Raw genomic sequence first — 26293 nt, forward strand, 5'->3', positions numbered from 1 at the left:
GTGCGGGGCGGCAGGTGGATGGGCCGCCAGCCCGACGGGCCGGGGGTCGCCCGCGGCGGGGAGGGGGAGTGGGAGCGGGTGGGGCCACTCCCGGCGGGCGGGCGCGCGGCGGGCCGAGGGGGCGGGCCCAGGCCTCCCGCGCGCGGCCGCCGCCCCTCGAGCCGCCTCCTCGCTCCGCCAGTCTGCGCGACCCAGGTGCCGGCGGGCAGGAGGCGCCCGAGGATGTGCCGCTGGCCGCTGCTCCTGTTGTGGGGGCTGCTCCCCGGCGCGGCGGCGGCGGCGGCGGCGGGGGGCTCGGGCCGAGCCCTCCCGCACCGCACCCTCCTCGACTCCGAGGGCAAGTACTGGCTGAGCTGGGGCCCGCGGGGCGGCGGGCTCGCCTTCCGCCTCGAGGTGCGCACCGCCGGCTACGTGGGCTTCGGCTTCTCGCCCACCGGGGCCATGGCCTCGGCGGACATCGTCGTGGGCGGAGTGGCCCACGGGCGGCCCTACCTGCAGGTAAGCGCGTCCCCACCGAGCCCCGTCCCGTCCCGCCCTCGGGGCAGGCGCGAGTACCGGCGTCCCGGGGGCCACCCGGTGTCCCCTGCGGCGGAGGCTGGACGCCACCGCCCCCCCCGCAGCCCCCGCCCGGCACGCGCTCCCCTGGACGGTCAGCTCCCGCACCCCCGGAGCCAAAGGCGCCTGCGGCTGGGCTCCCTGCTTCCGCCGCCTGGCCCCGAGTTTTCGCCCCGGGAAGCTGAGCACGGGTGACCTCGGGCAGCTTGTCTCTGAACACTCTCCTGTCCCCAGCACCCTACTTAATAGATCCCCAGCATGCACACCTGCCACGCATCCCTATTCACCTCTAATGGGAAAGGAGAACGACCCTTTGGGGCTCTAGCAAGACGGCTCTCAGGGTTGGAGGGACCTGTGAGCTTTATAGCACTTTGCTGTCTTGCTGCCTGGGACCAGGATCCCAGAACTTCCCAAATCATAGCTATTCTGGGGTCCCAGGCACGGAGCTGGGGTCAGCTGCCTCATCTGAGAGATGAATGAAAGGCCCCCCACTAAGAATCTTTTAGGAACTTTGCTCTTCTGGGAGCCCGTTAGGATGCCGCATTCAGAGACCTGCAAAATCTTTAGTTTCCCCGGCAAAATCCTGTATTAAGTGGAGAAACTTTTCGCTTACTGTAATAGCCAACAAAGTTGATTTGACAGCTGCTGATTTGCTTTGAAAGAGTCAGAGTAGATATGTTGCCTGTTCATGGATAACTTCATGCATAGGAGGGGGAAAAAAAGAATTGTGAAGTAACCATAATGATTAGGTGGTTAGGTCTTCTGGACATCTTTGTTTATCTGATCTTGACAACATTTGGACACTTTTCCACAGTTACATAACATCGTGGTGACTATACTCTGTTACTTATAAAAATTCATCCAAAAATACTGCCCTTTGCAAAAAGTCTCTTCTTCCAAATGAAAACTCCTTGCTGTTCTGGTATTGTGTTAAGGTTTTGATGATATTAAAATCAAAGCACCCGATCGATTTCAAAGTGCATTTCTCAGTAATTTTATTCCTGACTTCTAAGTTTGATTTCCACAACTTTCTGGCTGAGATGCCATCCAGTTTTAACCCTAATTCTGGCACTCAGCTATTAACTCTGGGTAGAAATAAAGAAAATGATAGTAATAACAAGTTCAAAACCATCCTGTTGTCTGGTTTTTCATAAATTAGTCCTTTCCTCCCAAAATAAGTGTTCCACAGCTCCAATAAAATTGAGTTTTATGAGGATTGCACTTTGTTGAGGTCACTGATGTATAAATTTCTTCCGGCAGCGGCATCTCAGACATTGAATTTGTAAACCATGAATTTGACCCCAAACACAGGCCTCACTAGCTGAATAACGTAACTCTCTTCTGATATGAAGTAGAAAATACCTTGTTTAAATATCTGTGTGAGCCAAGTCTTTGTGTGTGTTTGCTTGTTTTGGGTGGGGAGGGTACTATGCCTCTTAACTATGCTTGCATGTTTTGTTGAAAGGGACGTGGAAAATCTTACTATGGTAATATCATAAAACAGGGTATACTTTATAATGTTTATTTTTGAGAGAGACGAGAGAGAGAGAGAGAGAGAGAGAGAGAGAGAGAGAGAGACAGAGTGTAAGTGGGGGAGGGGCAGAGAGAGAGGGAGACAGAATCTGAAGCAGGCTCCAGGCTCTGAGCTGTCAGCGCAGAGCCTGACCTGGGGTTCGAACCCAGGAACCCCAAAAGAGCATGACCTGAGCTGAAGTCAGACGCTTAACTGACTGAGGCACCCAGGCACCCCTAAACAGGGTATACTTTAAAGGATAACTTGATATTGTTTCCCGCCAGAGAGTAGCGTTTCTAGAAAGCCCATCCAATTTGATATCAAATGAAAGACCAAGCGTAGAGTAGTGTTTCAACATGTCATAACTGGCCCACCACAAAAACAGACTTCGTTAAACTACAGAGTGTTTTCACACTGCTGGTGATTCTCATAAAGACTGCATGAGAATTAACTCAGTGCTCTTTGGGTTGACTTTGAACCGTGGAACTTTTCTTAAAGTAATCAGTGTATCCGATCACTATGAGATAAACCTTAGAAAATGGTCACTTCTCCCACATAGTTAATGAGAAAGCAATAGGATATTCCTTTTCAGTTTTATTCCTCAGGAAATAAAATTCTTATTTCCATATACAAATGGTAATTATTTTCTTAGTGGACTGACATCCTTTAACTGGTCCATTTCCTTAATCCCACTCATTACAGGACATATAAAATACAGTAAAAATTATGCTAGTCAGTTATATGGGAAAAAATTTATTAACAACCTCTTTAATCAAATGAAAGACACCAAACACTGAAAATAAAATGAAATTGTATCAGTTCCAGCTGGGTCATCCAGGCTAGGTGATTTTCCAAAACCTGAAATCGAATCTTCTCTCTAGAAACTATCACCTTGAGAGTCTTTATACAGTGGTGTAGTAAGGCCCTCCTCAGCACCTATACCAAAAGGTAAATAGGGTTCTTAAACAGTGTATTCAATTCAGTTAGTAGACTTTGGATTTCAGGTAATTTTGCTCCCAGTGCAAACGAACTTTGCAAGACAGAGCATTCATTGGCTTCTGGGCTCTCATGTATATGTAGCGGCTATTGATGGTTGCAGATGGCATGAAGCTGTATGGTAATAACCCAAGGTGACATCCCAGTCACCTCCCCTTGTGGCTTTTTTTCATATAGTTTATGAAATATATTTTTTCATATATTTTATGAAATATATTTTCATATATTTAACTTTCAAAAACTTGACCTTTAGGTATATATATTTTTTATTATTCTGACTTCTATTTTGCTGATTATCTTAAGCTTTTCTTTTCAATAGGATATGAACTCCTGGATAACTGTGTGAGAATTCATTCCAGCCAACCAGTAAAGAATTGTTGGTTAAAATAGATGCCACAAACCCAAATGCCTGTAGAGGTCAGACAGCAAGTATAACAAAGTGACGGGCTTGATCTAATGCAACAGACAGGACAGAGGATTGAGGACAAAAAGAGTTTTTGTGACCAAATTACTGTTATGTGGGTATGCAAATCAAGTATTGGCAGATCTTCTGTTTTTGTTTTTGCTTTTTGGGGGGGGAAGACAGAAATGTAGATGTGTGTAAATCTGATCACTAAATACTGGCCACAATTCCATGTTGTGCAAAGCACCACGTAGAGCACGCATGTACACACAATTCTAGCTGAGATAGAGCTCGACTTAATCTGGGGTCAAGAGGGGAAAAAGCTAAGATTGGTGAAGAATCAACCCAGATTATGAAAAGCCATGAAAGGCAGAGAGGCAAGGTCCCATTTCTCTTCAGGTCCAGCTTATTCTGTGCCAAGAAATGTCCCGTGTCAGAGGGGACCTTGCCTTTTTTTTTTTTTTTTTTTTTTTGGTTGCCTGTTGTGTAACAAACCACCCCAAGACATAGTGGCTCAATACAGTGACCCTTCGTTTTTCACACATCTGCAATTTGAGGAGGAGCTAAGTGGGGACAGATCTCTATTTTACTTGATGCCAACTCCAAAGTGAGTGGTTGGAGTCATCAGGAGGCTCCCTCAGTCACTTGTCTGACGCCAGCTGCCTTTGGCTCCTAGCTGGGGATCTCAGCAGGTGCCATGGTGGTGGGAGAGTGGCCACTCCATGCAGCTACTCAGATTCCTCACAGCGGAGTGGCTGGGTCCTAAGGGTGAATATCCTGAGAGGCCCAGGTAGAAACTGGATAGGCTTTTATAACTTAGCCTTTGAGTCATCTTCTGTTGTGGCCCTATCCCACCGATTCAGGAGGGAAGATAGACTCCACCTCAGTATCACATCATAAGGAGCTCACAGGGGAACGGAATATACAGGTGAGGTCATCTTTGCAAAATACCTCCTTCCACACCCATCCCCACTGACTAGTCACAGTCTCTTTCTTACCACCACTTTTGAGAGTCTGTCTATATGCGTCTAATCTCTGTTGATGCTGCTGAGACTGGGAGACGATATTGACATTCACCTTCTTCCCTTGTAGTCTTTCACACCACTCACAAGGAGTGAGCGAACACTTAATTCTCCTCCTCCATACTCCCCTGCCAAAAAAGACCTGTGAACCTCTACAACCCATATTTTTCAGTGGTTGCCAATCACTAATTCAGGGTTGGACCCAATGAGAATACCTCCAGAGGGCAGTGTGACATTTGCTTGTAGTCCTGTGCAGTGAAAAATCAAATTTTGATTTCCTTGCCTCAGGCCAGTAGGTTTGGCCACCCTTAAAACCTATAGACCCAGAGATGAGGCATTATGGAAACTTGCCCTGTCCATTTTGTAACCCACCTGCCCAGTCTGGAGAGAGTTCCTCAAATGGTATATAACCAGGTACCATCAAATGAGAGAGAAAAACGTGGTTGGGAAGTGGAGCCTGTCTCCATCAGATACACTGTTGGAGAGCCGCTTGCTCTTGGGGAGATGTGACGCCTGGGACCCCTGGGATGCTGCCGTGGGTTTCTGCACTGTCTTTCACAGGATTGCCTGGGGAGGGGGTGGGAAGCAGTCTTTCGTCTTGCATTGGCTTTTGAAAACCTCACTATTTTGTCTCAATGAATGAACTCAACTCTCACTTCCCTGATGGATTCATGTCCTTTCCCTGTACTTTGCCCCTTTTTGACACAGTGCAATCCCACCCCCACCCGAACCACTTAGCAACTGAGTCCCTATTGGAGGCAAGTAATCCGGGTTGATGAATGCCTAGTTTGTGTGAGTTAAGAGAAGAGGGCAGCATTGTCGGATGTGCCTGTTGAATTTGCACAAAAATTGATTCACTCTTCCTTTGGGGGTAGAAATCGCTAGTGAATGGAAGCTGGAGCATATGTCATCATTTGTTACAGCCTTGTGGTGTTGGCTGTCTCTAAAACTGAAACATTTCTGTGCTGACAAGTAAGTCTTCGGCAGCAGGGTAATTGCTGCTGGGCTGCTCGCTGAGGAAGTGCTTGGAAATTGTGCTGTGATTTGAAATCACAGAAAACAGTGAGCATTCTTTGTGGTTAACGATGTGCTGCTTTTAAGTGCACCCCAGCCAACGGCAACAAAGAAATGTTTGGAAAGCAAATTGAAAAGCTGTAAGGGAAAGATGAAGAGAGTGTACAATCCTGACACAGCTCAGCTGGGGCTTTGTTAAGAGATATTTATAAGTCTTCAGATTATGCCCCCCCCACACACACACCCCAATTTCCAGATGACGAGGGGATGTCTCCAAGCTTCGTGCTTTGTGCATTAGTAATAAGGACACATGCACGAACGTAATGCTTCACACAAGATGATACTCTTCAGCTGTGTGGTTCTCCCTGGCAGAGCAGATGATTTCATAATGCCAGCCTGAGGATACAGGGCAGACCGAAGAACCAAGGGTACAATGCACCTGAACTGACCAACAGTGTTCTAGGCTTCAAGCAACCAATGGCATATTTCTGGACTCTTGGAAGGGAAGGCAGAGTCCACTTCAAAGAAAGTGAATGGTGGCTTATTGATTCGTTTTTGTTTGTGTGTTTGTTTTTTGTAATACAGACCTCTTACAATAAAGTTGCTGGCAAAAGGAATGAATTCATTATACGTCATCATGTTTTTGAAAATGTTTGATCCATATGTAAAAAGAAAAAGTGCATATAGATGCCCCACAAGGCTGTTTATTGTAACTTAAAAAGATAACTAGTATAGAACTTTTAAATAGAAAGTTATTTTTCCAGGAAACGTCTTCCCAATCTGTCTTCCAAATTAAAAAAAAAAAAAATGATGCTCATAAGGATAGCATATAGCACATAAGCAGAAAATTCTATAAAAGTAACTTCAAATGGGTAATTTTCTTAACTGTAAAGTTGGAATTATATATCGAGGGCTATGCAAATAATGTATAGACCAGATTTAATCTGCTATTGAGGTCTTTCCTATTCATCTCCTATATCCAAAAATTATGAGAAAATCTTTAAACAGTTATTGCTTTTATGAGTTAAGTGTTGATGTGTTGTGTATTGCTGTTCTTAAGAGTTCAGAGTTCAAGGGTGCCTAGTTGGCTCAGTCAGAAGAACATAGGACGCTTGATCTCAGGGTTATGATTTTGAGCTCCACACTGGCTGCAGAGATTACTAAAAAATAAACAGACTTAAAAAGAGCTCGGAGTTCAGTTGATTCCCCTCAAATTTCCAAACTTTCCCCACACCAATTTTTACAGGTGAGGAGCTGTGTTTTTACTGTGAGTGTTAGGTACCTGTTAAATGGCTTGTTAGAGGCCATGTATATCAGCAGCCTGGATTTATTTCCTCTGAGTCCTGGTTTTCTGTTCTGTCTTCTCCTTCAAGTAAGCAGTTGCATACATAAAAACATATTCCAGGGGCACCTGGGTGGCTCAGTCATTAAGCGTCCAACTCAGGTTTCTGCTCAGGTCATGATCTCATGGTTCATGGGATCAAGCCCCTGTGTCCGGCTCTGTGTTAACAGCATGGAGCCTGCTTGGGATTCTTTCTCCCTCTTTTTCCGCCCCTCTCCTGCTTGTGTGTGTATCTTCTCCCTCTCTCTCTCTCTCTCTCTCTCTCTCTCTCTCTCTCTCAAAAATAAACTTAAAAAATACATATTCCAATTTTCTTCCTTAATAGTGAAAGAACATGTATAATGAAATACATGTTAAAACAGATTGGCAAGACAAAATCAGAGTATTTCTCTTACTTTTGTTCCACTATAAATGTCATAGATATTCACTTCTATGATATGATTTTTCATTTACTGAGTTCTTCGTATATGCCCTACATTTGATAAGTCCTTAAAGTGTGTGATCTTCTGCAATTCTCACAATACCCCTGTATTTCTCCCATTTTGTAGGTTCATAAACTTGGGGCTCCAGGTCACACAGTAGGGGGATCACTTGACTCTCACATCACAGTGAGGCAGTGAATATTGGGATGTTCGTTCACTCATTTAACCAATGAATGGTTATAAGGGTATAACATTAAGTGAGATGAAGGCAGTGACATCACGGAGCTCACATTTTGGTGGGGGATAAGCAGGTACATAAACAAATAAAAATACAAGGAAATGTTGAGAATTAAAATAGGGTGATGTGATAAGGAGTAACCATGTGGTTATTTCAGATAAGGATGCTTATAATCAAGACATGAAGGAAAACAAATGTCCCAGGTCTTAAAGGTGGCCTTTGGAGATTAATCATAGTGTTTACAACTCAAAATACTATATACTATGAAAAAGATGATCTGGCATGCGCATCAAAGAAGTTAGTAGACCTCGAATATAGGAAACTGCCTACCTGGAAGAAATATAATTAATGTTTTAACAAATGTCTGAACCACACAAGCTCTCTTTTCTATTTCTGTGGCATTGCTACACAGATGTTTAGTAAGCTCCACTAGAGTCTCTCAAGCTTTGATCTAGAGACTTGGTGATTTTATAGGAGTTTCTTTCTTAATTCTAGGTGCGAATGTTTTTCGCTTATCCTCTGTTCTTTCTTATCTGCAATAACATTGGAGACCCAAAGAACTTGGAGAAGCTAGATCAGCAAAACCACATGTGCCTGTAGAAGATTTCTATCTTTTAGGCAATTTTTAAACTAAAACTCTGAAATCTCAGTTAAATAAAACTACATTGCTGCCCTTTTTTCCGCTGCAAATTTCATGCACTGAAACTCACTCATACAAGGAAACTCATGGGTAGAAGCTAGGCCTGCTGGTACTTTGGACAACCAGGGCCAAAATGGATTCATGGTGTGGCAGATTATAGCCCAGTGATGAGCAGTGGAGCCAACAGAGAACCGGGCACTGGGAAAGATACTTCTGATGCCAGAAGTTCCCAAACTTCTCTGCATATTAGCATCACTTGGGGGCCGTTAAAAAATTCCAACATCCAGGTAACCGCCCTCCCTCTTCCATACCAATTAAATCACAATCTGAGGAGGTGGACATAGACATTAATAAATTTCAAAGTTTCCCAGGTGATTAGGAGCAGCAGACATGTTCAGGAACTACTGATCTTATGTGGTCCGGCTCTTTGATAGAAATCAGGCTACTCCTTTGTGGTAGACCTACAGAAGCTTCGAAGATTCCAGGCATTGGGCAGGGGGATACAAAGGAGAATTCCATACAAAGTAATTCACAGTGCCTTTGAAGTGTGTTTTTTGAAGCAAAGGCTAGCATATGTTTGGATACTGACAATTATTTTATAAAATAGAAGAATAAAGTGGATTTCCCTAAAATGGAAACACTTCTGAGATGAGTTTAACAAAGCTATTGACAATTCTAAGTATATTTTCAAAATACATGCTAAAACAAGAGTGGCAGTGGAAGGACTGTGGGTAGTGGTGTATTTCAACATGTGCTGAACCAGAAATCTGTCTCCTCCTCATACCCCTCTCTCATTTCGACACACCTTTTGCCAGTTGGTACTAGCTGCCATATTTCTAGGCAACAAGAATATCTGCCCACACAGAGTCTAAAATTTATAAGTTATATATGGTTACAGGGCATCAAAGGAGCATTAATAAATGAAAGTTCCAGATAATTCTCAGCCTGTATTTAAGGCGAGGGACATGTTCTGCTTTAAAATCTTTTTATTAGAATTAACAGTAACACAATGGACTCCCTCTGCAATTGGAAAACTCTCAAGTGTCTTTCCAGTTATGTAAATAGATACATACGTTCCCTTCCTTCAAAGCTCCATTCTCTAAGGTTACTAATAAGCAGTGAAATGCCCTCAAGCCATCACCACAGAAGGGAGAGGAAGAAAAGATAGCAGGAGTGGAAGATAATTAGTATTTTATTAGGGTATGGATGGAACATTTACAAGTCGATGACTGTCAGTGTTGCCACATCTTCCTGAGGTACCAAGACCAATTCCATGTACTTGGCAGGTTGTCAAGAAATCCCTGCTGAATAACTGCTGAACACCTAAAAGCAGGAATCCTTGGTGTGAATCCCGGCACTGCTTGCTACTTTTTGGATGTGTGGTCCTTCGCAAACTTCTTCACCTTTATAAATGACAGTTTCCTTTATGAAGAAGGGACTTTTGATATCGAAAGCACGGGGTTTGGGTGAGGATTAAATGAAATAGGCATGTAAAGCTCTTACACAAAGTATGTGGCACACTGAAAGTGTGTACTAAATACAGCATATTATTATAATCAATCAAGCAGTCAGTGAAATGTCAGAATTGTCAGAAGATGACACGGAGACAAATATGGCAGCTTTTCAACGTGGGGAAAAGGTATCACTAAATGTAAAGATGGGGAATATTGATAGCAATTTTTAAGAAAAGTTGAGGACAAACTTTAAGCAATTGATTTGTGAATACTTTGCAACCATTAATGACCAGAGACCAGCCTGGTTTCAAAAAACACAGATTATACTGACAAGACTGCATTTTCTCTTGCATTCGATTTGCTGGATGTGGAGTTGGAGTATTAAATAAATGGTGCATCTGAATGATGATAAGGTAATTAGCAAGGTTTCTCATGATTTCTTGTATAGGATGGACTAATAAAGTTGAATTCATTATAATCATAAATATTTAAACATTCATACCCCAAATATGTTGATAACAGACTGTCTACATTAGACTACAGGATAAAGACTCAAAGATAGTATATATTAAAATAATAAGAGGAAACTAAAAGGTAAAAATTCAGTGAGAATACAAATAGAATTAAACACTTGGTTAAAAAATGTATAAAGTTGAATTTAATTGGAATTCATATGGAAAAGGTCTAACTATTAGCTCATTTTAACTCAAAACATATGTTTGCTATACACACAGATGCAATATTAACCTATAAACTCTGCTGTTTACATCAAGGAAAGTGATATTGACATAGTACTCTGTACAAGGCTAATCGCATCAGAAGATAGGTTCTAGAATAACATTTTTAAAAAGATTCTAAAAGAGGATTACAAACATGGTTGAAATCTCTGGAAATCAGGGTTACCTGGGCAATGGGAAACAGTTGTCAGTGTTGTGCCTGGAGAATAAAATGATTAGAAAAGACGTGATCATTGTTTTTGAAATAGTGGACAGTCTTCCACAAGAAATAGGGATTAGATGCTCCATGTTAGGCTCCAGAAGGAAGAAAAAAGACCCAATTAATACACATTAAAGAGTAGAAGATTTTAGCCAATATAACAAATGTATTTCTGACAGTGGGAGGTCTTAAAATTGAACAGATTGCATTGTGAAGTTCTAAATTCATGAGCTTGTCACTGCAGGTATTAAATACTGTGTAATCATCTCTTTAAAAATATTTCTGAGAGAGGGGCACCGGGGTGGCTCAGTCGGTTAAGCGTCTGACTTCAGCTCAGGTCACGATCTCGTGGTTTGTGAGTTCAAGCCCCGTGTCAGGCTCTTTGCTGACAGCTAAGAGCCTGGAGCCTGCTTCAGATTCTGTGTCTCCCTCTCTCTCTGCTCTTCCCCCACTCACACTCTGTCTCTCTGTCTCTTAAGAATAAGTAAACATTAAAAAAATTAAAAAAAAAAAATGTTTCTGAGAGAAATCCTCCTCTGGTGGGAACTAGGATCAGGTGTCCCTCAGATTGCCTCCAGCTGTAATGAGATGCTGAAGATAACTTTATTCTGCATTCATGCTTTTAGGTTATTCAAGAACTTAGTAGGAGAGAAGATATTAGCAACTATATTGGAAAGTGTCGATGTTGTTTTTTAACCTGTCTCAGGAGTTGTCCTGTCTCTGTGGGTGGGTGGGTGGGCCCTAGGTCGTTACAGTGTCTGAGAGAATTTCATTTCTCTCCCTACTATGTATTTCACTATATTTGATTTATGTTTAGTGAATGTGTATTAGTGGATGTGTATTTGAAATCTGAAAAAAAAAGAAAGAAAAAGAATGCTTCGTGATTTGTATATAACTCAGAAGAAAATGGAGGGCTTCATGAGGGAGGCTGAATGTGAACTTCAAGTTGGTGAATTTTTGAAACTTGGTGGCTGCATTATTTTGGTTTCTCTCGTACCAGTCTGCATGTTCTCTGTCTCCAGACCTTCCCACTGGGATATCGAGGTAGGCCTCTCAAATTTAATCTTATTCACCCTCAACCTCTTTCTTTCCCAGCCTTCTCAATCTCAGTAAATGGCACCTCCTGGTAGCTCCTGTCAAAAATTAGTAGTCATCCTTTTTTCTTCTCTTTGCTTCACCCCATGTATGAAACACATCTTCAGGTTCTGTTGACTTTTCCTCCAAGCTCAATCTAAAACTGCCAATTTCCCTTCAGTTTTACTATTTGCACTCAAGCACCGACCACTGGGACCACTGCATGACTCCTGTCTTCTGACCACCACTCTTACTTCTTGGCATCCTCAACATGGTAGCCACAGCAATACACACACACACACACACACACACACACACACACACACACACACTTTTCATGTCAATCAGAGTATATCATTTGCTGCTTAAAGCTGGGATGACTTTTATATAAGCTTAGTATTAAATTTGAACTTCCTACACTAACCAATAAGGTATTATGATGTCCGGGGCCTCATTTGATTCCTGTTGACCTCTCTCCTGGGCGCTATACAGTTCAACCATCCTGGCTTTTATTTGCTTCATCAAAATGGATACCCAGCCCCATTCAAGTCCTTTCCAATAACTGCTCTCTCTTCCTGGGATCTACTTCATCCATACTTCTCATGGCTGGCTCCTAATTGTAGTTAATTTCTCAGAGTAAATATCATAGCCTCAGTGGTGACTTTTCTGATAACTCAACCTGAAGGCTTTCCAATCCTTCTCTATAATCTGTTTTATTGTCCTCTAAGTATTTATTATCTAAGCATCTTGATTATATTATTATTAAATTTTTTTAAAAATTGTTTGCCTCCTCCAACCCCAAACTAAACTATAAGTTTCATTATAGTGTGGACTTTGTCTGCTATCCTGTATAGTCCTGTGCCCTCAGCCCTGCAACAGAAGCTTAGGAATACTAGCTGCTCAGTGAAATATGTGTTGGAAGAAAGGAGAAGTGGGAAGGAGGGAGGGAGAGAGGAAGGAAGGAAGGAAGGAAGGAAGGAAGGAAGGAAGGAAGGAAGGGAGATTTCTTCTCAAAATTTATATCTTGCATTCACTGGTCATAGTTAAAAGAAGTCATGTAAACTTTTAGAAAATTAAGATAGTGGAATAGGATGAAATGATGGTAAAATACGGTTTATTTCTATGATAAAATCTGAAATTGTTTTTTCCATTGAAGTTTATTGTTAGACCTGAAGAGTCAAAATGTTAATTTTGCACTCTATCTCTGATAATTCTATAACTATAGCAAAGTATTAAATTACTCTACATGAAAACTGAACTGAGGTGATTGGCTATAGGGGAAAATGCAGGATGTGTATTTTCAGAAGGTGGCACTTAAAGGACTGACAGATTGCTCAGGTGGGCCCCTCATTGGAACACAAGCTACCAGGGTTCCTATTTTGGCATTCCAGTAGCTATTCACAGATCTCTTATTAGATGGAAGGAGTTTCAATTTTATCTGAAGTGGTTTCTAGAAGGCACGCCCCTTCTGTTTTGACATTCCTCTCCAATTTCTGAGGTTAGTGAAGAAATGACTTCTTAAAACCAGCTTACGCTGAAATCTGAAGATTATGTTTGTATAGTTTGTTTATCCAGTTTGGGATTTTTTTTTAGGATCAAAGATTTCTCTTTAACACAAAAATATTTATTATTATACTATCAATATTATTGAACCACCGTAACACTTATTATAGAAGCTGATATTACAAACAGAAATGTTTGAAGTAACAAGGCTTTTGAGATTTCCAAAAGGAGGAAAAACTACAAGCACCTGTTGAAGAAAATGATGACAGATGGTAACATTTTTCTCAAGGTTCCCTTGCAGCTGTGCTTACATTCAGTTCTCCAGGCTGGGCCGGGTTTATTCATATCTTTTATTACACCCAGAAGGGCTTTCACTTCATCCTGTTTAACACAGTGCCGGTCGAAGCTCTTTTCTGTTGCAGAGATTTTATTCAAGAGAGAGAAAAAAGACTGACAATGCTTAAGAACCAATTTAACATCTGTGTAATCACGTTTTTTAACACGAGGTCAGAGCAATCTTGCAGATTATCGCAGCTAGCTTTTTAAGGAGGTTAGTTTTAAAGTGGCAGTCAGGATTCCTGCTGTTGTGCTAACCGATAAATGCCAATGGATGCTGATGCTCACTTACTTTACTATTGGCACACAGCATTTTGAAACCTCGATGGTGTATTTCATAATCTTTTTCAAAGCATGGTGTTCAAAAGAAGCTATATCCTGTGAGAACATGTTTCATTTTTAGGACACAACCACGGATTAACTTGATTGCTGGAGTCTAATTATCAACTCAGATTTTCAAGGGTAGCAGGTAATATTCTATCTTTAAAAAGTAAAACAAGCTAAACACCTGATTAAAATAATAGTAATCCACAATAAAAACAAAAATAATACCTCATTGACAATTCATATTGAAGCTGATCTTCATGTAGGGTAGCTGAGTTAGAATATGATTGAAATCCACATAACCCCATTTATGTAGGGTAACATTACTTCATATTTCACTTTACAGAATATTAAAGCTGAGTAAATATAAAGAAGAATGACTTCTGCAAATCAGCTTTTATATTTACATAATTAAAACATCTTCAAATTTTATTTTTAAGCTTTTACAAAATCTTTACAGAACCATGGTTCTCTGTGTCCTCCTCAACCCTCTTGTCCTCATAAAGCCCGTTATTAATGATACTTAATTGAAGCCTACTTTTTTTTTTAAATTTTTTTTTAACGTTTATTTATTTTTGAGACAGAGAGAGACAGAGCATGAACAGGGGAGGGGCAGAGAGAGAGGGAGACACAGAATCGGAAGCAGGCCCCAGGCTCTGAGCCATCAGCCCAGAGCCCGACGCGGGGCTCGAACTCACGGACCGCGAGATCGTGACCTGAGCTGAAGTCGGATGCTTAACCGACTGAGCCACCCAGGCGCCCCGAAGCCTACTTTTATTTACCAGTATTTTATGTTAATTTATAATATATGCAATATATATCATACAATTAGATTTTTGTAACGGCTGTGACATCCAACTGTGGCAATGAGAGTGCACTGTGATCAATAATCCTATTTATTTTAAGTTTATTTATTTATTTTTGAGACAGAGAGACAGACAGATAGAGCACACAGCAGGGGAGGAGCAGAGAGAGAGGGAGAGAGAATCCCCAGCAGGCTCCACACTGCCAGCATGGAGACCTGTGCGGGGCTCGAACTCACAAACCACAAGATCATGACCTGAGCCAAAACCAAGAGTCAGATGTTTAACCAACTGAGCCATCCAGAAGCCCCCTATTTTTATTTTAAAAGTACTGGAATATCAGGCACCATAGGACGATGGCTGAGGAACGGTCTTTACCATGGGTGTGTGACAGTGTTGCATCTGGGCTCTATTTGCTAACTGGGACCGGCAGTGGGGGCGACGGGTGCCATTCAGTTCTAATTGTAACGGTGAAAACCAGGGAGTAATAGTGATCTGGGAAAATTCCATAAATATCTCATAAGTGCTACACAGTATGGTTTGGTGAAAATAAATTTCTAAGTGCTATTATTGGTATCAGATTCTTAATTGGTCCGTGTTTTACCGTCAATTTCATTCTCCAGTTTATTTTTTCTCCAAGTGGATAATAGTACCAAATAATTATTCCATTTAATTACCTACTCAGATAACATTTATCCCTTTGTCAAACTGTCAGGAAACCATTAACTTCACTGAGAGTACTCTTTTAGGTTTAGCCAATATGCATGAAGGATTTTCAAGATTGACTGTTCTTTGACTGACTTGGTTTCTTTTTATCTCTTTTTTTTCTCCCTCCCTTACTTCTTTTCTTCCTCCTGGCAAGAATAGTTGAATGATAGGAAATTAGGGATGCAGTTTTTTTTTTTTTTTTTGGTTTTTTTCTCTTCTCTGGCCTCACTTAATTATCCTTTTAAGGTTTGCCAATATGCCATTTTTTTATTGTATAATGTCGACACCGTTAAGACTGTGTTTGGTTATAGTTCATGTATTTTCTTAACACAGGCTGAAGGAAGAATTAAGGTGCTTCTGGGGAATAATTGTGCACCTCCCAAGTTAATCTATTCTCATACCATTAAGATGTGAATATTGGGTTATGGTTCTTGAGTTCTTCTCTTTTATTTCCATAATTGTCCCCTTATTTAGAATTGGCAAAAGGAAAGGCAGGACGCTCCTTTTAAAATTACCTATATTTAATAAGCATCTGCAACATACAAGTCACTCGGGATATAAATTCACATTAGAAAAGATTCTGAAACACGATTTCTCTCTCTTAGATCTGTTTTTGTTTTTGTTTTTTTGTCCTATTTCTCTAAAATAGGTGGGGAATGCCATCTTAGTGTAAAAGGATTTCAAAGAGCTGTTGCATGCATAAACTCTTTTTTCTAAATGAGGATGTCAGTTCCATAAGATTCATGTCCATTTAGGGGCTAAAAGGTCACAGCAGCGTTCCCAGATTTCAGTGCCAGATGTGTCTAGATGGCCGATCATGCAGACTCAACTCATCCTAGCATCTGGTTAAGCACATTCCACATGGATCTTAACCATATGTAAATGTAATTGAGAGCAATTGGGAAAATAATCACTCTCCCTCTTTTTGTTCCATTTACAGTGCACACAACTATATTAAAAGTACAAATGTATAACTGGATTGATAAGGTTAGCTTTCTATTTTTAGGCAGTTACTACATGGTTGAGAAGATAATTCTACGTCTAGAATATATTACAGGCGACATGGGAATGCAAAAGAGGAGTAAGGATTCTAAGAGGGAATGATCACTTCCAGTTGGAATGATCAAAGAAAACTTCATAGAGCAGATAGAATCATGAGTCTTGAAGGAAGAAAGCATTTCAATGGAGTTAAGTTTCAATGGGTGGAGTTAGTGGAGAGGATTTCTCAGTGGGGTGAAGAGAGTAGGGAGGACAGAGAAGAAGAGTGTGAACAAAAGGAGAAGAAGGAAAAGGGCAGAATTTGAGGGGAATAATAAATAGATAGTAGAGATCATGTGTTAGGATTAGTGATAGACACGGAAAATTAAGTTAGACTAAATTGTAGAAAAACTTGAATCTACAATGGAATTCTACCATATACCATCGAATAAAACACAGTGATCCACTGAGAGTGATTTTCAAGGAAAACTTTGATAGAAATAATGCAGGTGATAGTCTGAAGTGAGGTAGAGGAAGTTGTAATCGAGTAGAAGTGAAAGACGGGTTATTTTTTCAAAGAAGGAACTGACGGGTTCTGTGGAGGTATGAGTAATTGAGGAAGAAGTTAAAGAAGATTGCAGTTTTGAATCTGGATGATAGGAGAGTGGCAGTGTAATGGAAAAAAAAATCAGGGAAACTGGAAAATCAGGGAGACAAAGGGTAAATACAATTTTGGATATATTGCATTTTGAAAGGACACTAAGACTTCCAAGTGGAGTTAGACTTTTTGGATATGTGATACTGAATGAAGGTGATGATTGGAAACTCTTGGAGTAGACACGATTCCCAAAGGATGAAATACAAAGGGGAGTATAATGTCAAGGACAGAACTTTGGTGTGTATGGTTAGGAATGGGAAAAAATAGAGATAAACTGTCAGAAATGGACAGTCAATAGTGAGGCTGTCTGGAAGCTGGCAGTGTGGACATCCTTGCCTTATACCCAAGACTTGTTCCCAAGTTTAGGGGAAGAATTTAGTATGATGTTTGCTGTAGGATTTTCTACAGATGCTCTTTATAAGGTTAAGGGCGTGCCCTTCTGCTGCTGTTTACTGAGAGATTTCACCATGAATGAATGTTTCAGATAGTTTTTCTGCATTTATTAAAATGATTGTATGGTTTTCTTTTTTAGACTTTGATATTATGAATTGTATTGATTGATTTTGTAATGTTGAACCAAATCTGCGTGCTAATGATATGTTATCCTTTTTTTTTTTTTTTTAATGTTTTTGTTTTACTTTTGAGAGAGAGAGACAGAGCAGGAGCAGGGGAGGGGAAGAGAGAGGAAGACAGAATCCGAAGCAGGCTCCAAGCTCTGAGCTGTTAGCACAGAGCCCGATGCGGGGCTCGAACTCACAAACTGTGAGATCAGCCCAAGTCGGGTGCTTAACCGACTGAGCCACCCAGGCGCCCCTAAATGAATGTATTTCTATGTCAAAAATTTAGATTAGGGGCTCCTGGGTGGCTCAGGTGGTTGAGTGACCGACTTCAGCTTGGGTCATGGTCTCATGGTCGGTGGGTTTGAGCCCCGCATTGCACTCTGTGCTGATAGCTCAGAACCTGGAGTCTGCTTTGGATTCTGTGTCTCCCTCTCTCTCAAAAATAAACATTTAAAATTAAAAAAAAAATTTAGACTACACATAAAATCTTAATAATGCATCTGTTTTATAAAGAAAAATGTACTCTCACGTATCAAAAACATCATGACCTGATCATGATCTGAGCCGAAGTCAGACGCTCGACCAACTGAGCCAGCCAGTTGCCCCGATATATTATCCTTTTAAAAATGTATCACTATATTTGCTAACATATAAAGAAAATTTGCATTTCAGCCCATGAAAAATACTGCTTTGTTCATTTTTTTTTGTAATGCCTTTGATTTTGGTATCAGGGTAAGGCTGTCATCAAAAAATTAGTTGGGCAGTGTTTTCTGTTCTTTATCTTCTGGAAGAGTTTGTGAAGGATTTGTATTATCTCTTCCATAAATATTTGGCAAAATTCCAAGTGAAAGCACCTTGGCTTAGCTTTTTTTTTTTTTTTTTTTTTTTTTGTAAGAAGATTTTTACCCGTGAGTAGATTATAGGGCTATTCAGAATATCTTTTTTCCTTAATAAATTTGACTTGTTTGTGTCTTTCAAAAACTTTGCCCTTCTCTCATCTAAATTATCCAAGTTTTGTATGTCTAGGTGTGCATAATATTATTAGCCTTTTTAAAAAAGTTTATTTATTTTGAGAGGGAGACAGAGTGCAAGTGGAGAAAGGACAGAGAGAGAGGGAGAGAGAGAAAAATCCCAAGTAGGCTCTGCATCACCAGTGCAGAGCCTGATGTGGGGCTCAAAGTCTCGAACTGTGAGATCATGACCTGAGCCAAAGTCAGAAGCTTAACAGACTGATCTACCCATGCATCTCCATGAAGTTATTAACCTTTCAATGTCTGTAGGATCTATTGTAATATTTCCCTTTTATTTCATTTATATGTATTTGTTTTGTACTTGTCCCATCTGCTCTTTGTTTTATATTTCTCTTCTCCTGCTTTCTTTAAAAAAATTTTTTTAATGTTTATTTTTCAGAGAGAGAGAGAGAGGTGAGCATGAGTGGGGGAGGGGCAGAGAGAGAGGGAGACACAGAATCCAAAGCAGGCTCCAGGTTCTGAGCTGTCAGTGGGGCTCGAACTCACAGACTGGGAGATCATGACCTGAGCCAAAGTCGGACGCCCAAACGACTAAGCCACCCCAGGCGCCCCTCTGCTTTCTTTTACTTTGACTATTTTTATAATTCCAAAAGAGTGGATGTTATTTGGGATGGAAAAAAGGCAAGATGTGGCTGTCGTGTGTCGAAACTGAAATTCTCTTGAAGTGAGATGCGTGATCATAAGCTGAGGGTGGGGAAATGTTGGCATCTTAAATCGAGAAGGTTAGAATATTTGTCTTGGGAGGCCTCCTGAGAAAACAGTAAGAGATTAACATGTGGATTTCTAAGCATCAGTAGGGGCCCAGCTTACGTAAACATGTAACCAATAATACTGTTGTGATAAGTAAGGTATACTATGATCAAATTTGAAGACATATATTAAAATGGGCCTTAAGTACTAGAAAATGTGAACAAATTATAATGGAATTATGGTGGTGGTTAGACTGTTTCACATTTCAGTTATAATAAAATCCATTCATGTTTTCCCTCCATAAGGTTGAAGATATCAGCATCTTTTAGACAATCACATTTTGCCAAGAGTCCAGAGCTTGTCTGGAAGCCATCTTTTTGAAATATTGGACATTCAGTAGTTTACACAGGATAGATGCGCTCAAGGGATATTCAGTGAGACCCGAGTGCAGTTTCTTCCATATTCTCATAGCTAAGTTATCTGAAAAGCCAGAATAAGGTGGGATAGCTGAAAGGAATTGTTATTGGTGAGTAGAAATAGAAGGAATGGAACGTTGGGGAGCCAGCTGAATATTCTGTGGGACTAATGGTTTTGGAAGCATGTTTGCAAGACTAGGATAATTATTCTACTCTTCCGGCTGATTGCATTTTGTGTTGTGTTCTTTTTGTTTGCAAAAACTGTGATTGCTTGAATCATGTAGTGAAATGTGAACTCAGTATAAAGGTGCAATTTATCTGAATCTCTCATTGTCCATAGGCATTGCTATCTCATCTACATATTGAAAATCTATGAGATCACAAGTGGGAAAATCACAATATGATAGGAGTATTTCATTTGAATTGTTTTCACAGTTACAGCCAGCTCTCAGAATAAATTTTTTTGACAGCCTCCAACTTTACCAGTAGAAAAAGTAACATTTTACATGGAAAAAATGTTTACAGAAACATTTCTGTAGACAGAAAATATAAACTAACTCATACTTTTCCAGCAATGGCCGCTACGGTGTATAACGATGAAGAAGGATACAGACTGGAGTCAGACTCTCTGGCTTTGATACTGGCTTTACTATTTACCAGCCCTGTGAACTTGACACGATGCTTAACTTTATGCTTTAGTGTCTTCATCGGTGAAGTAGGAAAATAATTTTATCTCATAGACTTGACGTAAAGGTTAAATGAGTTAACACATGTGCATGTATTAATACATGCTTAAACTGGTCCTGGTGCGTGGTATGTACTCAGTGAGTTGGTTGTTACCAGGGTGAAAAAAGCTTAGTTAGGCCCCACCCGTCACTAATAATGTGGGTTTTGAGCATGATCTGCATGTGAAATTTACATACGCTTGATAGCTACCTTGAAAAGGTACTAGGAATAAAAATACCAAATGCCATCCATTTGAGTGTGACATTTACAATTTAAGGTTTTTTTCCTGTATACTTTATTTTTATTTATTTACTTATTTATTTTTGCGGAGCACGGCAATCATTTCTTCAAATGTAATTTTAATGTTAGTAAAAATAGGTACAATTATGTTTTAGCATGCATTTTCTTTTTTTTATATGTATTTAATTTCTTTTTTTTAAACTTGTTTTATTTTTTTATTTTTTAAAATTTACATACAAATTAGCATAAAGTGCAACAATGATTTCAGGAGTAGATTTCTTAGTGCCCCTTACCCATTTAGCCCATCCCCCGTCCCACAACCCCTCCAGTAACCCTCAGTTTGTTCTCCATATTTATGAGTCTCTTTTGTTTTGTTCCCCTCCCTGTTTTTATATTATTTTTGTTTCCCTCCCCTCATGTTCATCTGTTTGTCTCTTCAAGTCCTCATATGAGTGAAGTCGTATGATTTTTGTCTTTCTCTGACTGACTAATTTCACTTAGCATAATACCCTCCAGTTCCATCCACGTAGTTGCCAAAGAATGGCAAGATTTCATTCTTTTTGATTGCCGACTAATACTCCATTGCATTTACATACCACATTTTCTTTATCCATTCATCCGTCTATGGACATTTGGGCTCTTTCCATACTTTGGCTATTGTGGATAGTGCTGCTATAAACATGGGGGTGCATGTGTCCCTTCGAAACAGCACACCTGTATCCGTGGATAAATGCCTAGTTGTGCAATTTCTGGGTCATAGGGTAGTTCTACTTTTAGTTTTTTGAGGAACCTCCATACTGTTTTCCAGAGTGGCTGTACCAGCTTGCATTCCCACCAACAATGCAAAAGAGATCCTCTTTCTCTGCATCCTCGCCAACATCTGTTGTTGCCTGAGTTGTTCATGTTAGCCATTCTGACCGGTGTCAGGTGGTATCTCATTGTGGTTTTGATTTGTATTTCCCTGATGATGAGTGATGTTGAGCATTTTTTCATGTGTCGGTTGGCCATCTGGATGTCTTCTTTGGAGAAGTGTCTGTTCATGTCTTTTGCCCATTTCTTCACTGGATTATTTGTTTTTTGGGTGTTGAGTTTGATAAGTTCTTTATAGATTTTGGATACTAACCCTTTATCTGATATGTCATTTTCAAATATCTTCTCCCATTCTGTCGGTTGCTTTTTAGTTTTGCTGATTGTTTCCTTTGCTGTGCAGGAGCTTTTTATTTTGATGAGCTCCCAGTAGTTCATTTTTTTTCAACGTTTTTTATTTATTTTTGGGACAGAGAGAGACAGAGCATGAACGGGGGAGGGGCAGAGAGAGAGGGAGACACAGAATCGGAAACAGGCTCCAGGCTCCGAGCCATCAGCCCAGAGCCTGATGCGGGGCTCGAACTCCCGGACCGCGAGATCGTGACCTGGCTGAAGTCGGACGCCCAACCGACTGCGCCACCCAGGCGCCCCAGCCAGTAGTTCATTTTTAGCATGCATTGTCTGAATCAACCATTTGTGACTTTTTATTTTTTAAATACAAATTTTTATATTTTTTAAAGTTTATTTTATTTGTTTTGAGAGAGAGAGAGAGAGAGAGGGGTGAGGAGGGGCAGAGAGAGAGACAAACAGAATCCCAAAAGAGAATCCATGCTGACAGGGCTGAATCCGTCATGGGGCTCCATCTCATGAACTGTGAAATCATGACCTGAGCCAAAGTCAAGAGTCAGATGCTTAACCCAGACACCCCAACCATTTATGAGTTTTTAGAGATAAAACGTCATCATGTATGCAAAGACCATCATAATTAAGGCAAACTTTGTGTCTTCTCTAAGAAATGAAAATTAGCACCATGAATTTTATAACTCTTACTGTAGAAAGCAAATGGTGAGTGATATAGGAAAATATTTTGGATAAAAACCAAATGATATTGCAAAGGGGGGGAAGAAAATTAGTAGTAAATGGGCAATATTAAATCGGCAGTTCCCCCCCATATATGGTTTCATTTCTTTATCTTTCAAAATCCATAAAATAGATATGTATTATCCCCATTTTACTAATGTTAGAACAAAAGCTCAGAGTTTGACTTTAACAATTCTCCAAGGCTATTTAGGGGTAGAGCTAGGGATCAGATCCTAGCCATTTTATTTCAAAACCCATGATCTCCCCATTGCATTTGTCTGCCTCCCAGAAGTGATCTGGATACCTTGATCAAGTTTAGTACAAAAATCATAGGTGATCCATAAAAACAAAATTTCTCCAGTTTTTCGATGTCTTATAATTCAACTAGCTTCATTTCTTTCCATAATTTTCCATTCCATTTCATTTTAATATGCATTTGCTATTAAAACACGTATTAAAATGGCCTATAACCTCAGATGGGGTCTCTTAGCTTTCAGGAGTGGTGAAAGGAAGTTCCACTTGCTGTAATAGTAAGAAAAGTGCTTATCTTGGGGTTGGTCCTGTCTTTATCACAAACTAGTCAATTCCATTTGGGGCAAGCCATTTCACAGTGTTGAAATTCCTCTTTTCATTTGTATCAATGAAAATCACTAGGTGATCGTGAATGTCTATTTATTCCATTTCTTTTGATGCTCTATGACACTATAAAATCCTTCCCACATTTTCCTGAAGGGCCAGAAATTCAAATATGGGCCACTCTTTTAGGGAACTGATTTCCTAGTTGGGATACTCCAGTTCCTTGAAAATTCCCAGGACTTTAAAAATGGCTATAGATACCGTATTTTGTAGTGAGAAAATCCAGAATCAATTTTTTCAGGTTCTGCAAATATTTTTTTAAGTTTTTAAAATTTATTTATTTTGAAAGAGAGAATGCAAGCAGGGGACAGGCAGAGAGAGAGGGAGAGGGAGAATCCTAAGCAGGCTACACACTGTTAGTGCAGAGTCCAATGCAGGGCTTGAACCCACGAACTCTGAGATTATAACCTGAGCCGAAATTGAGTTGGATGCTTAATTGGCTGAGCCACCCAGGTGCCCCTAAATATTCTTAACCAAAATTTTTTCCACTCTGAATTTGGGATAGCCTAATTTTTCTTTTTTATATTTTCCACAGGATTATTTTACAAATGCAAATAGAGAATTAAAAAAAGATGCTCAGCAAGATTACCACCTGGAATATGCCATGGAAAATAGTACACACACAATAATTGAATTTACCAGAGAACTGCATACATGTGACATAAATGACAAGAGTATAACGGTGAGTAGTCTATGAGTGAATGCCACAGGAATAAATTGTACGTTTGTTTACAGTGGTGAAAGACTTTATAGAATACAAGGAACAAATATTTAAAAATAACCTTTGAAAACAAAGTCACACAGTCTGTTTTGGAATATCTTTGAATTCTTTTTAGAAGCCACAGAAAATCTAAGACTATGCATTTCAATAAAGGCAATTTTTGTGTGAATCTAACATTTTGAAGGGCCATTTAAAGTGGGTATGATTTTATCTGTAAGATCTCTAGTTTTTTCTCCATAAAGTTTGAGACTATACAACAGATAAAGGTTGGAAAAAATGTATTACACAAGAGGGAATTATGATACTGAATTTTAGGGTATAATTCATCTGATTTGTGAGTGATTTATTTTTGTAAATTTCCAAAATCAAGATGAATAGTAGACTGATTAAAATTGCCTCCCGACACAAGATTTCTTATTGTCAGATTTCATTCAAAAATTAATATCTTTATGCATATGCAAATTAAATATTTAGACAGCATATAATTCATGTGGTACTTTGGAAATTTCCATGAATTCCTTGGATCAGTTTCATTTTGTATAGATCAATCAAATTATCTTTTTTATTTGATAAATCAAAGCTTTAAAAATGGGAATATAAAAATATGAAGCCAGTTTTGATTAACATTCAGCATAAAGAGTAAAAGAAGAAGAAAAACACATGCAAAAACGTGGATCACTTTTTATGTAATATACCGTGCAATTATACTTTAATGGGAAAAATAATTATAGTCATTTGACTTATTAAGAAAGAATATAGCTTTTAAAATAAATAGCTTTTGCTTTATCATTTATTTTCAAAGTTCTTATTACAGAGATCTGGCAAAGACACCTTTTTCTGTGGGAGGACTGAACAATTTCTTCATACCTCACCAAGCCCTCCCCCTGGCCCACCACCCCTCGGGCAATCTCTCCTGTTTGGTAAATGGAAACCAATTTCACCTGACAGTACTTTCCCTTGTTGGGATACCCTAGTCCCTTGGAAATTCCCAGGATTCATAAAATGCCTAACGCTAGATTCTAGGATAATAAACCCAGAATCAGAAATTCCTCCTGTGTTTGCACTTTCTGTCAATTCGTACATGTGATGGGGCCAGTTCTGGGGAAAATCTATAGTGAATGTAAAGGTGCTAACCTGGAAGGTGACTTTAGTTTTCCAGAATCCTTGCTTCTTAACAAGAATATTTGCTTGGCGACTACTAGTTGCTGGTGCGCAGACCTGGCGTGACGACGATTTACCGTCGCCATGTGCACGGAAGCATAACCTCTGAGTCAGTTGCCTCTCACTCTGCCTTGGAAGCCATAATCTTGTGTGCTAAGAGATACCGTTTCTTCCAAAAAGAAACTCACCTATCTGGACACTTAATAATTGAATCAAATTGACACAATTAATGCTAGAGACCATGTTGAGAGCTTCCAATGTCATTATTCTCTTTTTTTCCACGTCTGCATCCTGCTTTAAATAGAATTCCTTAAACTCAGCTCAGTGGTAAGGGAAGTGCTCTCATGAGACATAATGGTGCCCATGTCTGCTCACTAGGAGAGCACAGTGAGAGTGATCTGGGCTTACCACCATGAAGATGTGGGAGAAGCCGGCCCCAAGTACCACGACTCCAATCGTGGCACCAAGAGTCTGCGGCTGTTGAATCCTGAGAAAACCAGCGTGTTGTCTACAGCCATCCCATACTTTGACCTGGTAAATCAGGACGTAAGTTTTTTCAGGTTTTATGATTGGAGGGGTGGGTTTATGGAAAGCATGTAAGAGTTTTTATTTACACTTTTGTGTTTAATAGTGTGTCAAGAGAATGTGACTTTGTGTCCCCCTCCCCTTTTTATTAAGACAGGTCCCCATCCCAAACAAAGGTACGACCTACTGGTGCCAAATGTTTAAAATTCCTGTGTTCCAGGAAAAGCATCATGTAATAAAGGTATGTGACTCACTCACAGGCTAAATTTAATTTGCACAAATGTAGGAGAAATTGTTGTTAAAATGAAAATGATTTAAAAAATAGAAATGATTTTCAATTGTATGAAAGTTATTTCAAGAGCAAAGTAACTGGCTTCTCTGACTCACACCCTGTCTTACGAGTTACTGAATTTAGAGGGAAATCTTGGATTGTAGCTAGGATTTTGGCTTTTGGCTCCTAATTTTACATTTTAAGGTAAAAGTTAAAGATGCATTTGAATAGTGCTACCTATTTCCTAGGCAACATTGTGTACAGTTGGAATTGCTGGACTTGCAATTTAAATAATGTATTTGCATATTGATAAACTATATACAGGAACATTACATTCCCCACCAAGATTGTTTGAGAATGGCTTGTTTCATTGTAAACATTGGATATTGTAAAAAAAAACTATTTTTACAGTGATTTTTTGAAAATAAGAAAATAGGAAAATTGGTGGATTCCTACAAAATTAAAAATTACAGAATTTGCCTGTGGCACCTAACTCCCTCCCACCTCCAC

The 26293-nt window shown here is 39.9% G+C and overlaps 1 protein-coding gene across 1 annotated transcript in view; it reads left to right on the forward strand.

The window, feature by feature from the left end:
- The first annotated feature begins 222 nt into the window (after nt 1–222).
- Nucleotides 223–26293, forward strand: part of MOXD1 (monooxygenase DBH like 1) — a 90396-nt gene continuing 64325 nt past the window's right edge. The window contains exons 1-4 of the mRNA XM_047103175.1: nt 223–498; nt 23641–23787; nt 25366–25533; nt 25670–25753. Of these exons, the coding sequence (XP_046959131.1) occupies nt 223–498; nt 23641–23787; nt 25366–25533; nt 25670–25753 (675 nt within the window). The remainder of the gene's footprint in view (nt 499–23640; nt 23788–25365; nt 25534–25669; nt 25754–26293) is intronic.

The sequence above is a fragment of the Lynx rufus genome, unplaced genomic scaffold, assembly GCF_022079265.1.
Source record: "Lynx rufus isolate CCGP_SWC_20201006 ecotype Redwood Valley unplaced genomic scaffold, mLynRuf1.p SCAF_6, whole genome shotgun sequence".
Classification (NCBI taxonomy): Eukaryota; Metazoa; Chordata; class Mammalia; order Carnivora; family Felidae; genus Lynx; species Lynx rufus.